The sequence below is a fragment of the Neoarius graeffei genome, chromosome 1, assembly GCF_027579695.1.
Source record: "Neoarius graeffei isolate fNeoGra1 chromosome 1, fNeoGra1.pri, whole genome shotgun sequence".
NCBI lineage: Eukaryota > Metazoa > Chordata > Actinopteri > Siluriformes > Ariidae > Neoarius > Neoarius graeffei.
Genome location: NC_083569.1, coordinates 82,952,542 through 82,970,913, shown reverse-complemented (window position 1 = coordinate 82,970,913; position 18,372 = coordinate 82,952,542). Strand labels below are relative to the sequence as shown.

Below are 18,372 nucleotides of genomic sequence, written 5' to 3'. Positions count from 1 at the left end.
GTCTTATCTGGGCTAAGGAGAGAAAGAAATGGACTGTTGCTCAGTGGTCCAAAGTCCTCTTTTCAGATGAAAGTACATTTTGCATTTAATTTGGAAATCACGGTTCTAGAGTCTGGAGGAAGAGTGGAGAGGCACAGAATCCAAGGTGTTTGAAGCCCAGTGTGAAGTTTCCACAGTCTGTGATGATTTGGGGTGCCATGTCATCTGCTGGTGTTGGTCCACTGTATTTTATCAAGTCCAAAGTCAACACAGCCATCTACCAGGAGATTTTAGAGCACTTCATGCTTCCATCTGCTGACGAGCTTTTTGGAGATGCTGATTTCCTTTTCCAGCAGGACTTAGCACCTACCCACAGTGCCAAAACTACTACCAAATGGTTTGCTGACCATGATATTACTGTGTTTGATTGGCCAGCCAACTTGCCTGACCTGAACCTGACCTCATCTTCAAGAGGATGATGAGAAACACCTGACCCAAAAATACAGATACGCTGAAGGCCACTATCAAAGCAACCTGGGCTTCAATAACACCTCAGCAGTGCCACAGACTGATCACCTCCATGCCACACCGCATTGATACAGTAATTCATGGTAAAGGAGCCCCAACCAAGTATTGAGTGTATAAATGAATATTGTAGCGCAAATAGCGTGTGGGTGGAGCACAGAGGATGGCAGGACAGAGATCAAGGGTTTTCAGAAGGCTTTATTGCCGAACTTTTCAGTCTAACAATGTTTTAAACCAAGTAGGCAGAGAGACACACACACACACACACTGTCGGCTCTGCCGGGGAAGAAGCTCCCTTCCGCTCTCCCTTTCCCTCCTTAAGTAGGGCGGTTTACTGGGGAGAACACACACAAAACACAGGTTAATGACACTCAGGTGAAGCGATTCTGCCACTTACCTTCCCCAACTCCGCCCTCCTGTCACAGACCGGCGCTTGATCACGCCCCCGCTGCCACATACCCCCACCGCCCGACTCAGGCCGGGCGCCCGTCCGGCCCGCAGCCAACTCCCCCCCCTTGACGGGAGAAGAAGTCCGCCACGACCATCTGCGCCCCCGGCCTGTGGACCACCTTGAAGTTGAAAGGTTGGAGCGCCAGATACCAACGGGTGATCCGCGCGTTGGCATCCTTCATGCAGTGGAGCCACTGGAGGGGCGCGTGGTCCGAACAGAGGGTGAAAGAGCGCCCCAGCAGGTAGTAACGGAGGGCGAGGACCGCCCACTTGATGGCCAGGCACTCTTTCTCGATAGTGCTGTAGCACCCCTCACGCACTGACAGCTTCCGGCTGATGTATAACACTGGGCGGTCCTCTCCCCCCACCTGCTGGGACAAAACGGCCCCCAGCCCTCTGTCCGACGCATCCGTCTGTAACAAAAAAGGGAGAGAGAAGTCAGGGGAGTGCAAAAGTGGCCCCCCACACAGTGCAGCCTTTACCTCAGAGAAAGACCGCTGGCACTGCTCCCTCCACTGGACCGGATCTGGCGCCCCCTTTTTAGTGAGGTCAGTCAGCGGGCTGGTGACGTCCGAATAATTAGGTATAAACCTACGATAATAGCCAGCCAGCCCCAGGAACTGCCTCACCCCCTTTTTGGTCTTGGGTCTCGGGCAGGCCGCAATCGCTGCTGTCTTATTAATTTGGGGACGCACCTGCCCGTTACCCAAGTGGAAGCCCAGATACCGTACTTCCACCCGCCCAATCGCACACTTCTTCGGGTTGGCAGTGAGCCCCGCCCGCCTCAGCGACCTAAGGACGGCCCTCAGGTGTTGCAGGTGCCGCTGCCAGTCATTACTATAAATAATGATGTCGTCTAGGTAAGCGGCCGCGTAGGTGGCGTGGGGCCGGAGGACCCGGTCCATCAGCCGCTGAAACGTAGCGGGCGCCCCAAACAGCCCAAACGGAAGTGTGACGAACTGGTGTAAGCCGAACGGTGTGGAAAAGGCCGTTTTCTCCCGGGATAATGGAGTCAAGGGGATCTGCCAATATCCCTTCGTCAAATCCAGTGTCGAGTAAAAGCGAGCCGTGCCTAGTCGATCGAGCAGCTCATCAATACGAGGCATCAGGTACGCGTCGAATTTAGACACCGCGTTGACTTTTCTATAGTCCACACAGAACCGGACTGAGCCGTCGGCCTTAGGAACTAAGACCACCGGGCTGCTCCAGTCACTGTGGGACTCCTCGACGATGCCCATTTCGAGCATGGCCTGAAGTTCTTCCCGAACTACCTTTTTTTTGTGTTCGGGTAATCTATAAGGACGGCTGCGCACTACCACCCCCGGGGGCGTCTCTATGTGGTGTTCTATGAGGTTAGTGCGACCGGGCAGGGGCGAGAATACATCCGAAAACTTGGTCTGCAACTGGGCGACCTCCGTGAGTTGGGTTGGGGAGAGGTGGTCTCCACAGGGGACCGGAGAGGTACGAGATGCCAATGTCCCTTTTTGGACCTCCGGCCCCAGCTCCGCCTTCTCCGGAACTACCGACACCAACGCCACGGGGACCTCCTCTTTCCAGAGTTTTAACAGACTGAGGTGGTAGATCTGTAGCGCCCCCTCCCTGTCCGTTCGCCTAACCTCATAGTCGACGTCCCCGACTCGCCGTGTGACCTCAAAGGGTCCTTGCCACTTGGCGATTAATTTGGAGCTCGACGTGGGCAACAGGACGAGTACTTTATCTCCCGGAGTGAACTCTCTAAGGCGCGTGCCCTTGTTGTACAGGCGGGTTTGCCGTTCCTGGGCCTGGCGCAAATTCTCCTGAGTTAGGTGGGTGAGCGTGTGGAGTTTTGCGCGCAGATCCATAACGTACTGGATTTCGTTTTTGCTCTGTGAAGGTCCCTCCTCCCAATTTTCCCGCAGTACATCTAAGATGCCGTGCGGCTTACGCCCATATAATAATTCAAATGGGGAGAACCCCGTGGAGGCTTGGGGGACCTCTCGCACTGCAAACAGCAAGGGTTCGAGCCACTTATCCCAGTTACGTGCGTCCTCACTTACGAATTTTTTGATAATATTCTTGAGGGTGCGATTGAACCGTTCAACTAAACCGTCCGTCTGTGGGTGATAAACGCTGGTGCGGATCGGCTTAATACCCAGTAGCCCATACAGTTCGCTCAGTGTTCGTGACATAAACGAGGTGCCCTGGTCAGTCAGAATCTCTTTCGGGATTCCAACCCGGGAGATGACGTGGAAGAGGGCCTCTGCAATACTGCGTGCTGAGATATTGCGAAGAGGCACCGCTTCCGGGTATCGCGTTGCATAGTCCACCAGAACCAATATAAAGCGGTACCCACGTGTTGACCGGTCTAATGGCCCGACGAGATCCATCCCAATTCTTTCGAACGGGGTCTCAATTAATGGTAGGGGGCGCAAGGGCGCTCTTGGAATGGCCGCTGGATTTACTAACTGGCATTCGCGGCACGCCGTACACCACTTACGGACGTCGCCGCGAATCCCCGGCCAATAGAATCGGGCCATTATCCGGGCGAGTGTCTTATCCTGCCCGAGGTGTCCAGCCATGGGATTAAAGTGAGCCGCCTGGAATACCAATTCCCGGCGGCTCTTTGGAATTAACAACTGGGTGACCCGCTCTTTCGTCTGAGTGTCCTGCGTCACTCAGTATAACCCATCCTTCAAAATGGAAAAATAGGGGAAGGGCGGGGTGGCGTTCGGCGGGAGCGTTTGACCATCGATTACTCTCACTTGGTCAAACGCGTGTCGCAGAGTCTCGTCTCACGATTGTTCCAGTGGGAAATCCGCGAGGGATTCCCCAATAGAAAGAGGAGGGGCCGGGGGCTCCTCACTCTGTCGCGGAGATGACGTAGACGGCTCTGCGACCGCCGCTCCAGCCAAAGCGACACCGGGACCCTCCCCTATCAACCGGCAGGACCCACTCTTTACTAGGCGTGCCATCAAACCCCGAAATCCCGGCCAATCAGTCCCCAAGATCAAAGAGTGGGTAAGGCGAGGATTAACCGCCGCCTTCACTATTGATTTTGCCCCTCTGAAATATATGTGGACCGACATCAACGGGTAGCTGTGAATATCCCCGTGCACACACAACACCTTCACCCCTTGTGCTCCCCCCAATGCCTCGTCTTGCACCAGGCTTTGGCGGATTGAGGTCTGATTGCAACCTGAATCCACCAACGCCTGATATGTAGCCCCTTGTACACTTACCGGTATGCGATACGTTCCGGCCCGATCGAGGGCAGCCTCTGGCGCGTCGGGGATCCGCACCACCGCCCCCACCTCCATCGCTGCACACTGTTGCTGCAGGTGGCCCGGTTCCCCGCAGCGCCGGCAAACCGGCCCAGGCCTTCCCTCTGCAGCTGTGTTCTGAGGCTCACTCACCTGAGGGGGGGGAGAGACAGACACAGAAGGGAGAAACGGGAGGGCACCACAGGTGCGGCGGGCCGGCTGGGGTGGAGCCGGCCCCCGCCTCCGTGGTGGGGGAATGGGGCGAGGACGAGACACGGGAGGAGGGGGGAGAGAAAGAGAGAGAGGAGAGGAGAGAGAAGACGATGTCGGTGGTTGTCCTGCTGCCGGAACAGCCGCCAGATGATCCTCCGCCAGTCCCACGGCCTGATCCAGCGACGCCGGGCGGTGGCACTGGACCCACTCCGCGGTTCCGGCTGGTAAGCGGGCGGTGAACTGTTCCAGCGCCACCTGGTCGATGATTCCCTCGGTGTCGCGATCTTCGGCCCTCAGCCACCGCCAGCAGGCGTCCCGGAGCTGCTGGCCGAACGCGAACAGGCTGCCGACTTCCTCCATCCGCAGCGCGCGGAAGCGCTGGCGCTGCTGCTCCGGCGTGCGCCCCACGCGCTGGAGGACAGCCCGGCGAAGGTCGGCGTAGGCCAGCCGGCGATCGGCGGGGAGCTGTAGTGCGGCCAGCTGCGCCTCTCCCGTCAGGAGGGGGAGGAGGCGCGCCGCGCGCTGCTCCATCGGCCACCCCGAGGCTTCTGCGACCTGCTCGAACAACGTGATGAAAGCCTCGGGGTCGTCCTGCAGGCCCATCTTAGTTAAGGTGAGGGGAGACGGGCCCGCGGCCGGGGCGCTGGTGGATCCCGCCGACGTGAGGAGACGCCGGAACGCCTCTCGATCTTCCTGTTGAGCCAGCACCAGGGCTTCGAAGCGGAGCTCCTGCTCCTTCCGGAGCGTGACGAGTGCCTGGTGCTGGCTCTGCTGAGCCGTGGCGAGGGCGTGGACCAAGTCTGCGAACGGGGAGGATTCCATGGGGCTGCAGGACTGATGCTCCACCTTGTCCCGGGTTTCGGCACCACTGTAGCGCGAATAGCGTGTGGGTGGAGCACAGAGGACGGCAGGACAGAGATCAAGGGTTTTCAGAAGGCTTTATTGCCGAACTTTTCAGTCTAACAATGTTTTAAACCAAGTAGGCAGAGACACACACACACACACACACACACACTGTCGGCTCTGCCGGGGAAGAAGCTCCCTTCCGCTCTCCCTTTCCCTCCTTAAGTAGGGCGGTTTACTGGGGAGAACACACACAAAACACAGGTTAATGACACTCAGGTGAAGCGATTCTGCCACTTACCTTCCCCAACTCCGCCCTCCTGTCACAGACCGGCGCTTGACCACGCCCCCGCTGCCACAAATATACTTTTCAGAAGTTGGACATTTCTGTATTGTAAATCCTTTTTTTGATTGATATTAGGGAATATTCTAATAATTTGAGATACTGGATTTCTGATTTTCATGAGCTATAAGCCATAATCATCAAAATTAAAACAAAAAAGGCTTTAAATATTTCACTTTACATGTAATGAATATAGAATATATGAAAGTTTACCTTTTTGAATTAAATTATGAAAAAAGGAACTTTTTCATGGTATTCTAATTTTTTTGAGATGCACTAGTATAGTGCTGAGATGTTCTTACAGGAGACAGAAATGCACCTTTGAGCCACTTGTCTGCTGAAGAGAGCATGGCATTCCTCTGGGCTCGGTAAAACTCCACCACACTGACAAATACAAAGACCGTTATGTCACAACATCTTCAACATCAGCATTACCTATGACCTTCTAGTAAATGACAGAGCTTAATGGTATAGTCAGTCAGTCACTTATATTGTGTACACCTTAAAAGTCAAATAAACAGAGATGGTCTAGAGAAGCGTTTGGCCCTGAATGTACAATGTAAACTGCTGACTAGAGAACAGTGCTGCCCAACCCTGCATACAGAACCACCAGGCCAAAGCCACTCCCTCACAGTGTGTGGCGAAATCATCATATGGGTTAAACCAGTCCAGCTGCTTCTCCACTCACCCATCTACGTGCTTCAGGAAGCCTTCCTGTCCCCAAACATGCAGGAGCTGAAACACCATGAGCTGCAGGGAGGTGCAGAGAAGAAAGGAGATAAAAGAGGAAAGGAAAAATATTGAAAAGGAGAGATCTTATGTGACCCAAATATACAAATCTTATATAAACAAAACTGAAAGAAATTACTCAAACGCTGATTAAACAGACTATTAAAATGAGTAATATGCATCTGACATGTTTTACATTATTCAAATTTATATATATTATTATATAAAAGACGTAAGTAAAAGCTAATTTGTACAAAAGTCTGCATCTAGGTCAGCGCTTTGTGGTTCCTCTTACACACAAATTCACATCATACTCCACTGCAGGACTAATTAACTGATCAAGAACCATATGTTGTCCTCTGATTCATATGTACAAATTACAAGTTGACAAACACCATTTCAGTATGAGGTTCTCATGCAGGCATGTGTGATGCATGTATGGTGTGTTGTGCACAGGTCTGCGTGATGTGTCTAGTACTGTCGCAGTAGAGTGTATGCCTCCTATTCTCACTTTCAGCTCCAGTCTCCAGATAGGCCCTTGGGCTGAAAAGGGAGCAGAGTATTCCAGGCTCCCCTACTGGTACATAGCCCTTCCATAGGCAAGACTCTAATGTAACCTCCCAGAGGTGCACCTTGGTAGCTGGGTACCTCATGGTCCCAGGTTGTCCAGTTAGAGATCTCGGAGTAGGTTGGAGCTGCAGAGGCACAGTGTGCATGGTCTACTGGCATATGGATATGCCTGGCACTCACCAATCCAACCCCCACCTATGGGTAAATAGGAAGCCTGGATGGTAGGCTTGGCACTACAGTAAGAGAGTTTCCTGTGGTGGTGTAGGGCACATGAGGGGCCTACTCACTCCCACCAGCCATTTATCAGTGTTGGAGGAGTAGCGACCCCTATACTCAGGTGCCACAGGCACTAGCATAGTAAGGCCCAAATATGGATCGTGACATTGAAGCAAAACATATACGTCCAGTGGCAGGAGTCCACAGGAGCAAGGGTGAGCACTAGAGTGCTGGTCGACAACCCACTAGAGGTCGGCATTATGATGTTGGGTCCTCAAACTCCTCAGGGAGGGATCCATCTGAGAGAAGTACTCAATCTGAGGCACTATTGCACTGTAAGAGGCCATTCATCATGGCCACCTTCAATGAAAACAGCGAGAGAAGATGGAAGTGCCAGGGAACTATCCCATTGTTGTTTGGCAGTAGGTATAAGGATTCTTGGTATATAGGAGCATAGAAGAGTCCATGATGACACAGTGGTTTTCACTAGAGTGGAGGGCCAGCACATTATAACAACTTTGGCTTGGAGAAATGATGCACAGGCTTCAACAGGTGGAGTCGGACTGCTACTTGACTTAAGAGCTAGGAAGGCTCTTTGCAGAGTAACTCCCCATACTGAAAGGATTTTGGTTGAGGAGTTTGATGGCAATCTTTTAACCACAGTTATTGTTGTATACTTGCCCATGAACACATCCATGCCAGAGGATACTGAAAGGTTCTATGAGGACCTTGGAGCATTGATTGCCAGAGTACCTGCCCATAACTTTCTCACAATATTAGGTGATTTCAATGCAAGACTGGGACCCAAGGATGTGCCTTTCACATTCCATATTGAAACCAACCGCAATGAGAAGCATCTACCAGAACTGTTGACAGAGTATGGGCATTATGCTGCCAACACTGTATTCCAGAAGAAGCAAGGGACATATCAGGACAGATTCGCAAAGGCGAGACGACAGCTAGATTACATCTTGGTGAGATGGAAGTGGAGGTATAGTGTACTGGATGCAGAACCATACAAAGTCTTTCCACAAAATTGGTTTTGACCACCATGTAAATTCTTGAAAGTTCTGATTGAGCCTCACAGTACCAAAACCAAACCATCGGGTGAGGTATGACTGGAGAACTTTGTAACAGACCCAGAGCTACAACAGAGGTATACAATGGAGGTACGCAATCATTTCCAGATACTTGAAGTGGAGTAAGACCCTAGTGAAAGGTACCAGAGATTTGTAGAAGTCAACAATGAGGTAACAGTAGCCTGTGTACCCAAAATGGACAGAACCAGACTTCACCTACCATCAAAGCATCTGGATATATTACTGTGGCAGCGGGGGCGTGGTCAAGCATCGGTCTGTGACCGGAGGGCAGAGTCAGGGAAGGTAAGTGGCAGAATCACTGCACCTGATGTCTATTAACGTGTCTTCCCCAGTGACTGCACCCTACATAAGGAGAGAGAGAGTAAAGGAAAGGAGCTCTCTCCCCAACCAGATGACTTGTGTGTGTGTGTGTGTGTGTGTGTGTGTGTGTGTGTGTGTGTGTGTGTGCGCGCGCGCACACACACACACACACAGGTGACTGGGAGAATGTGGTTGCAAAGCTGAAAAGCAAAAATAAAAGTTTTGAGAACTCAGTTCTGGCCTGCCATCCTTCTGTACTCCACCCACCCCACGAAGTGCAACAGTGGTGCCGAAACCCAGGACCGAGCACAGAGAACAACAACAACAACAACAACAACCACCCCATGGAGTCCTCCCCCTTCGCGGACCTGGTCCACGCCCTTGCCACGGCCCAGCAGAACCAGCACCAGGCACTAGTTGCCCTCCAGAAGGAGCAGGAGCAAAGGTTAGAGGCCCTGGTGCTGGCGCAGCAGAAAGAAAGATCGACAGGCGTTCTGGCACCTCCTCGCGTCGGCGGGGTCCACCACCTCCATGGGCCCTTCCCACCTCACCCTAATGAAGATGGGCCCGCATAATGACCCGAGGCCTTCCTCATGCTCTTTTAGCAGGCAGCAGAGGCCTCAGGCTGGCCGCTGGAACAGCGCGCAGCGCACCTCCTCCCCCTGCTAACAGGCGAGGCGCAGCTGGCCGCGCTACAGCTCCCCGCCGACAGCCGGCTGGTCTACACGGACCTCTGCCAGGCCGTCCTCCCCGTCCTCCAGCGTGTGGGGCGCACCCCCGAACAACACCGACAGCGCTTCCCGTGCTCTGTGCCTGGAGGAAGTTGGCTGGCCTTTCGTGTTTGGCCAGCAACTCCGGGATGCCTGCTGGCGGTGGCTGAGGGCCGACAACCATGACACCGAGGGAATCGTCGATCAGGTGGTACTGGAACAGTTCATCGCCCGACTACCCGAAGGGACTGCGGAGTGGGTCCAGTGCCATCGCCCGGCATCGCTGGATTAGGCCATCGAGCTGGCGGAGGACCATTTGGCGGCTGTTTGGATAGCAGAATGGCAGATCTCCTCTCCTCTCTCTCTCTCCCCCCCTCCCCTTCTGTGTCTTGACCTTGCCCCGTTCCCCCACCGCGGAGGCAGGGGCTGGCTCCACCCCAGCCAGCCCACTGCACCCACGGTGCCCTCCCGTTTCCCACTTCTGTGTCTGTCTCTTCCCCTCCTCAGGTGAGTGAGCCCCAGAGCGCCGGTGCAGAGAGAAAACCCGGGCCGGTTTGCTGGCACTGCGGGGAGACGGGCCACCTCTAGCAGCAGTACTTGGCAATGGAGGTGGGCGCGGTGGTTTGGATCCCCGATGCGCCAGGAGCCACCATCAATCGGGCCGGAGCGTATCGCATACCGGTGAGTGTCCAAGGGGATACATATCAGGAGTTGGTGGACTCTGGCTGTAATCAGACCTCAATCCACCAAAGCCTGGTGCAAGACGAGGCATTGGGGGGAGCACAATTGGTGAAGGTGTTGTGTGTGCACGGGGATGTTCACAACTACCCTTTAGTGGTGGTCCACATTTTTTTTTCAATGGGAAAAATTTAGTGTAAAGGCGGCAGTTAATCCCTGCCTTACCCACTCGATAATTTTGGGGACTGATTGGCCGGGATTACGGGAGTTAATGAGGCATTTAGTGAAGAGTGGGTCCTGCCGTAGTTCAGCAGGGGGAGGTCCCGGTGTGGCATTGGCGGGAGCAGCTGTCACAGAGCCGTCTATGTCATCACCGCGTCAGAGCGAGGAGCCGCAGGCTCCTCCTCCTTCTCTCGGGGAATCCCTTGCGGATTTCCCGTTAGAACAGTCGCGGGACGTGACTCTGTGGCATACGTTTGACCAAGTGAGAGTAATCGATGGTCAAACGCTCCAGCCAAACACCGCCCCATCCTTCCCCTATTTATCCATTATGAGGGATAGGTTATACCGAGTGACGCAGGACACTCAGACTAAGGAGCCGATTACACAGCTTTTGATTCCAAAGAGTCGCCGGGAATTAGTATTCCAGGCGGCTCACTTTAATCCCATGGCTGGACACTTAAGGCAGGATAAGACAATAGCCCGAATAATGGCCCGGTTCTATTGGCCAGGGATTCGTGGCAATGTCCGTAGGTGGTGTACGGCATACCGCGAATGCCAGTTAGTAAATCCAGCGGCCATTCCAAAAAGCGCCTTTGCACCCTCTACCATTAATCGAGATTCTGTTCGAAAGAATTGGGATGGATCTCGTCGGGCCATTAGATCGTTCAACACGAGGGTACTGCTTTATTTTTGTTCTGGTGGACGATGCAACGCGATACCCGGAAGCAGTGCCTCTTCGCAATATCTCAGCACGCAATATTGCGGAGGCGCTCTTCCGCGTCATCTCCCGAGTCGGAATCCCCAAAGAGATTCTGACTTATCAAGGCACCTCGTTTATGTCACGCACACTGAGCAAACTGTATGGGTTATTGGGAATTAAGCCGATCTGCACCAGCATTTATCACCCACAAACGGACGGTTTAGTCGAGCGGTTCAATCGCACACTCAAGAACATAATTAAAAAATTTGTTCGCGAGGACGCATGTAATTGGGATAAATGGCTCGAACCCTTGTTATTTGCAGTGTGAGAGGTCCCACAAGCCTCCACGGGGTTCTCTCCATTTGAATTATTATATGGGCATAAGCCGTGCGGCATCCTAGATGTACTGCGAGAAAATTGGGAGGAGGGACCTTCCCTGAGCAAAAATGAAATTCAATACGTTATTGACCTGCGCGCAAAACTCCACACACACACACCTAACTCAGGAGAATATGTGGCAGGCCCAAGAACGGCAAACCCGCCTGTACGACAGGGGTACGTGCCTTAGGGAGTTCGCACCGGGAGATAAAGTACTCGTACTGTTGCCCACATCGAGCTCCAAATTGATCGCCAAGTGGCAAGGACCCTTTGAGGTCACACGGTGAGTCGGGGACGTCGACTATGAGGTGAGGCGGATGGACAGGGGTGGGGCGCTACAGATTTACCACCTCAATCTGCTCAAACTCTGGAATGAGGAGGTCCCCGTGGTGTTGGTGTCGGTGGTTCCGGAGAAGGCGGAGCTGGGGCCGGAGGTTCAAAAGGGAACATTGACATCGCATACCTCTTCAGTCCCCTGTGGAGACCACCTCTCCCCGACCCAACTCACGGAGGTTGCCCAGTTGCAGACCGAATTTTTGGACGTGTTCTCGCCCCTGCCCGGCCGCACCGACCTCATAGAACACCACATCGAGACACCCCCGGGGGTGGTAGTGCGCAGCCGCCCTTACAGGCTACCTGAACACAAGAAAAAAGTGGTTCAGGAAGAACTCGAGGCTATGCTCGAAATGGGCATCATCGAGGAGTCCCACAGTGACTGGAGCAGCCTGGTAGTCTTGGTGCCCAAGGCCAACGGGTCAGTCCGGTTCTGTGTAGACTATAGAAAAGTCAACGCGGTGTCTAAATTCAATGCGTACCCAATGCCTCATATTAATGAGTTGCTGGATCGACTAGGCATGGCTCACTTTTACTCAACACTGGATTTGACAAAGGGTTATTGGCAGATCCCCTTGACTCCACTATCCTGAGAAAAAACGGCCTTTTCCACACTGTTTGGCTTACACCAATTTGTTACACTTCCTTTTGGGATGTTTGGGGCGCCCGCTACGTTCCAGTGGCTTATGGACAGGGTCCTCCGCCCCCATGCCACCTACGTGGCTGCATACTTAGATGACATAATAATCTATAGTAATGACTGGCCGCAGCATCTGCAACACCTGAGGGCCGTCCTTAGGTCGCTGAGGCGAGCGGGTCTCACGGCCAACCCGAAGAAGTGTGCGATTGGGCGGGTGGAAGTATGGTATCTGGGCTTCCATTTGGGCAATGGGCAGGTGCATCCCCAAATTAACAAGACAGCAGCGATTGCAGCCTGCCCGAGGCCCAAGACCAAAAAGGGGGTGAGACAGTTCCTGGGGCTGGCTGGCTACTATCGTAGGTTTATACCTAATTATTCGGATGTCACCAGCCCGCTGACTGATCTCACTAAAAAGGGGGCACCAGATCTGGTCCAGTGGACGGAGCAGTGCCAGCGGGCTTTCTCTGAGGTGAAGGCTGCACTGTGTGGGGGGCCACTGTTACACTCCCCTGACTTTTCTCTCCCCTTTATGTTACAGACAGATGCGTCAGACAGAGGGCTGGGGGCTGTTTTGTCCCAGGAGGTGGAGGGGGAGGACCGTCCAGTGCTGTATATCAGCAGAAAGCTGTCGGTGTGTGAGGGGCGCTACAGCACCATCGAGAAAGAGTGCCTTGCTATCAAGTGGGCGGTCCTCCCCCTCCGCTACTACCTATTGGGATGCCCTTTCACCCTCTGTTTGGACCACGCGCCCCTGCAGTGGCTCCACTGCATGAAGGATGCCAACGCGTGGATCACCTGTTGGTATCTGGCACTCCAGCCCTTTAACTTCAAGGTGATCCACAGGCCGGGGGCACAGATGGTCGTAGCGGACTTCCTCTCCCATCGGGGGCTGGGGGGAGTCAGCTGCAGGCCGGACGGCCGCCCGGCCTGAGTTGGGCGGTGGGGGTATGTGGAAGCAGGGGCGTGGTCAAGCGTCGGTCTGTGACCGGAGGGCGGAGTCAGGGAAGGTAAGTGGCAGAATCACTGCACCTGATGTCTATTAACATGTGTTTGTGCATCTTCCCCAATGATTGCGCCCTACATAAGGAGAGAGAGAATAGAGGAAAGGAGCTCTCTCCCCAACCAGAAGACTTGTGTGTGCACGCGGGTGACTGGGAGAGTGTGGTTGCAAAGCTGAAAAGCAAAAATAAGTTTTGAGAACTCAGTTCTGGCCTGCCGTCCTTCTGTGCTCCACCCACCCCTACGAAGTGCAACAATTACTGTTAAGGAAGAGCATGGAAGGGGCAAGACCGAAGCATTTGGAAACAGGCTCGTTGGAGGACAGTGAGCACCTGAAGGAGCCAAAGGAGTTCTTTTACAGTATCTACGACTGACTGAAAAAGGAGGAAACAAGGGAGAAAATAAAGAGAATAGAGGCTGCACATGGAGAAGGAAGATACCATGAAGCCTGGAAGGTCATCAACGAAGTTACGGGAAGGAAGAAAGCAAAGGAGAGTCAGATAGCAGGAGCTCATCCACAGGAGAGAGTGGCTACATGGTTCACCCCCTTCCAGAAGCTCCTGGGTGCATCACCCAATATAGATGACTCTGCAGAAGATATCCCACCTGTATTCACCGACTTTAAGATCTACAATGGTCCATTCAATTCACTGAAGATGAGTATGTCAAGGTGAAGTAATCACTGCAGCAGGGCAAATGTGCAGGGTCAGATAACATCCCCTTTGAAGTATTTAGAAACTGAAATCTATAATATCCTAAAAAATATGTAATCTGGATTTAATGAAGAATGAAAAACCCAGGCAGAGGTCTCTTTCAAACATCTTACCTGTTCCAAAGTCAGATAACCTATCTGACATGATAACTACAGGGTTATCAGCCTGACATTCATTATAGCAAAATTATATTATTGTATGATACTAAACAGAATAAGGAGAGTCCTGAAGCCCATGCTGTGAAACAATCAAAATGAATTTCAGACCCAAGAGAACCACTGTTGCCCCAAACTCCGCACTCAGACACATCACTGAGGAAGTTAAAAAGAACGATCTGCCAGCAGTGCTGCCATTTATAGACTTTAAGCAGGGATGTGATTTGGGGCTGGTGAAATTATCTGAAAATTTTAGCCGGGGGTCTGGGGGCCGCAGGCCCCCAGCTGGTCCAGGGCAGCGCCCTGGTGGGGGGACAAAGTAGTCAATGAACCAAAGTAGTCAAATTTTGAAATGCAAGGTAGAACTGATAATGTTTTATCATATGAGACGATAAAAAGGTTTTAGAAATCTCAAAATGTAAACAAAACACGTCTGGACAAAAAAAAAAAAAAAGTTTTTTGTGAAATTGACTCATATACAGAACTGTACAGTGTTCACTCACTTGAGGATTTTCATATGCAAGAATAAAAATCACTTTTTCACTAAACAACATTCACAAAAAATGTGTTTGCTGAATCCATTCAATCCAATCAGAAGTCTGTGAAGAAGCCAATATCTCTAATATTTCTACTCATATTTCTGAAAGGCGGGGTACACCCTGGACAAGTCGCCAGGTCATCACAGGGCTGACGCAGACACAGACAACCATTCACACTCACATTCACACCTACGGTCAATTTAGAGTCACCAGTTAACCTAACCTGCCTGTCTTTGGACTGTGGGGGAAACCGGAGCATCCGGAGGAAACCCATGCGGACACGGGGAGAACATGCAAACTCCGCACAGAAAGGCCCTCGCCGGCCACGGGGCTCGAATCCAGACCTTCTTGCTGTGAGGCAACAGTGCTGACTGCTACACCACCGTGCCACCCTTAATTTTTTTTTATTGCTGTAAATTTTGTTAATTATGCCTTAGATATCACGGTAATGTGTAAATAATGTAATGTATCTACATTGGTTGTAAATTTAATTAAGTTCATTTCATTCATTCATAATTATCATACTTTTTTAAAAATAATTTTAAAAATAAGCTTGCCTGCGACCCTGTAGAAGGATAAAGCGGCTAGAGATAATGAGATGAGATGAGATGAATAAATAAATAAATTTAACAACCTGGCTGATAACACTGGTCAAGATGATGTTGACACTTCTCTAAAACGAAACTAACTTTATATAATAGCCTCCATATACACACACTGAAGGCTCAATCCCAAATCACTTCCTCCTTCTTATACAAGTGCCCTACACAGGGGGCCCCTGTCATCTCTCTAGTGCACTCTATATGCCTTATGGAGCGGTTTGGTCTTCAGCGCAACAGATTTCCTCTTCATCAGCGTGGTGGAGCAACAGGACAGGTGGCGTTTCCAGCTGCACAGCGCTCACTTTCACTTAGCCCGTTAGCCAGAGCAGGCAGCTACAACACATATTTTGACTTTCTATGTAGCCAGAAGAAGCTATACATGCTCCAAAATAGGATTAAATTATAAATAAATGGCCTTGACAGACTTGTGTTTAAGCGGTGCGTTAAAGCTCTTGCTAGCTAAATGGCTAAGTAGCAACAAGCCTGAGTGTAAAGTAACAGAACTTCACTGCTACTAGCAAGCCGTGCTAACTCAGGAGCTAACCCTGGTGTCAGGTCTGTTCCCTGAGCAAATGTTCCAGTCATTTTACACCCAAAGTGGAAATATTTCCGCGGACTAAATGACGAACAGCATCTCCTCCTCTCTTTCCTTTCCTCGCCGCCCAACGCGCCGGTACGTGAACTCATTCCGGGTGACCGTCAGCCAACCTCTCGCCTCCCTAAACACACACACAAAGCCCACTAGCTCGACCCAGACAACTGTGTCCTGTCAAACACACTCGGTTCTGCCACGTCGGACAAAACGCACACACAAAAAGCTGAGTTTGTTCATGACCAAACGACACACACTCACAGATAACACGCTGATGCGTAGAGGGGCCTCCAGCAAGCACGCCATCCCTGAGCGAGAGACGATCCGCCCCGACCTGAACAAATGTCTCACAGTATTATGTCCAACGTCTGTAGCAACCTCTTTCTCCAACCATTCCCAGCGGAACTTGTTTTTCACTATTCTGTCAATTTCTTTAACTCGATTTGCATCTTTACGCTCGATCACGGAGGCTGCCATCTTTCAACTCTGTTTGAAGCGAGCTTACGTACAGCTATCTAACAAGTGCGTTCATTGGTTGTTACAGAGCGATGGGCCAATCACGTACCTCGTTTCATCTCAATGACGGAATTACTGAAAGTCGGAACAAATAGGATATGAATGCGGATATTTGAGCAAAAAATCGGAAAAAAAAATTTTTTTTCAAATTTTGAGGTGAAAAAAGCGGAATTCCGCGAATTCGCGGAAAAATCACATCCCTGTTTAAGAAAGCCTTTGACTCAATATGTCGCGGTAAAATGATGAAGATCCTGAAAGTATATGGCATTCCCCCAAACCTACTCTGTGCCATTGATAGCACATATACCAACAAAGCTACTAACACCTGATGGGGAAACAGAGGAATTCAGCATACTAGCAGGGGTGCTACAAGGGGACACCCTAGCACCCTTTCTCTTCAAAATTGTATTAGATTATGCGTTGAGGCAAGCAACAGGTGAAAAGAAACTGAATTTGAATTTTCCATAACACCAAGGAGATCCAAAAGAACACCTGCAGTATCACTCACAGACCTGGACTTTGCTGATATCATCTGTCTACTCTGCAACCCGATCGAGCAAGCCTAGGAGCTGCTAATCCAAGTCGAGGCCGAATATAACAAGGTGGGACTTGGTGTGAATGCCAATAAAACTGAGGTGATGGCTTACAACATTGAAGACCATGAACCAGTTACAAACACGAGCAGATTGTATACTTAGAGATGTCAGATTTCAAGTACCTGGGGTCCTGGGTGGAGTCTACTGAAGTGGACATTAAATGTTGAAAAGCTTTGGCCTGGAGAGCACTAAACAGCATGAAGAGGATATGGAAGTCAAGAATGTCAAGGAAGGTCAAGTTGAACTACTTCTTGGCTACAGTAGAGTTTGTTCTACTGTATGGATGGGAGGCTGGGACTCAAACACCAGGGCATGAAAGATCTTGTGATTGTTGCTGCACATGCATGCTGTGAACAGTCCTTAACATTAGCTAGAGACAGCACATCACAAATGAAGTGCTATATCAAGAGCTACCATGGATTAGTGACAAGACAAGGATGCAGCTGGCCGGACACTTCTTTAGACATCCAGAGCTGGCACCTAGTCAGCTCATCACATGAGAACCAGTGCACAGGCAAAAGAAATGGGGAAGACCAAGATAGACTTTTGTTGATGTATTGAAAGACGCAGGAGCTGGGTACTTACAGGAACTGTAATCGTGTTTAAGGGATCGCAGAAATTGGATGATCCGTACTTGGGCTTGTCTGAGGCTGTCCTAGTAAGTAGTAGGTAAGTAAGTGATAATCAGATTTATTTGTCATTTTAATTGCTTTATTACTTACACTACTTTACAAAAGCATAGTCAATGCATCATTGCCCACAATGAAACAGGAATTCTGGAGGGATGTTGTAAGGTCCCTGGGCTTTTCCACTCTTAAGTTGGTGGATAATGGAAGAGAGTTCTTCAGCTGAGAACGGTACCAAGAGGATCCCATCGACACCAGGAGCTTGCCACAGTGCGAATGTTTCTTGCTCGACAGAGCAGATGTGATCCTTGCTTGCTTCCTTGAATCTCCCATTTACAAGGAGCTGCTTGGCAACTGAGTTGGCTGTAACAGGGCAATACATTGATTTGTAGTTTCTACCAGCGAGCTGGTTGAAGGTCTTCCCTCTCAGCCTACTGGAGTGAGTGAAGTAAATCCCTTGTACAGTTTTCTCCTATTGTTGTTTGCATTTCTTGTTAAAGCAGTTTGTCAGGTCAGTAGCCATGTTAGCTGCTTCTATGCCTCCAGGATCAGCGTGCAGGAATTCATTGTAGCATGAATCACTCTCTCCTCGTCCCAGGTGGGAATGTAGTGCCGATGGAAGCCACATGGGAAGCCATGGTCTAATGGAGAAGCAGCTTTGGGACCAAAAGGTTGCCAGTTCAATTCTCTGGACCAACAGGAATGGCTGAAATGCCCTTGAGCAAGGCATCTAACCCCCAACTGCTCCCCAGACTGCTCTGGTTATGTTGTACATCGCTCTGGATAAGAATGTCTGCTAAATGTCATTAAATGTAATGCAATGTACTCTTCGCTACTTTGATGAGAAGTTGGCAGAGGGCTGAATA

At 51.1% G+C, this 18,372-nt stretch overlaps 1 protein-coding gene across 7 annotated transcripts in view; it reads right to left on the bottom strand.

Annotated features, from left to right (window-relative positions):
• Positions 1–18,372, bottom strand: part of aadat (aminoadipate aminotransferase) — a 64,465-nt gene that overhangs the window by 5,639 nt on the left and 40,454 nt on the right. The window contains exons 10-12 of one of the 7 annotated variants that reach the window (XM_060940013.1): positions 6,281–6,342; positions 5,895–5,976; positions 5,328–5,487 (exon numbers count right to left, since the gene is read on the bottom strand). In XM_060940013.1, coding sequence (XP_060795996.1) covers positions 5,485–5,487; positions 5,895–5,976; positions 6,281–6,342 — 147 coding nt within the window. In that variant the 3' untranslated portion in view covers positions 5,328–5,484. Of the gene's footprint in view, positions 1–764; positions 839–901; positions 1,368–4,172; positions 5,488–5,894; positions 5,977–6,280; positions 6,343–18,372 lie in introns of those variants that run through there. The other 6 variants (XM_060940094.1, XR_009656494.1, XR_009656502.1 and 3 more) reach the window with 6 other exon arrangements.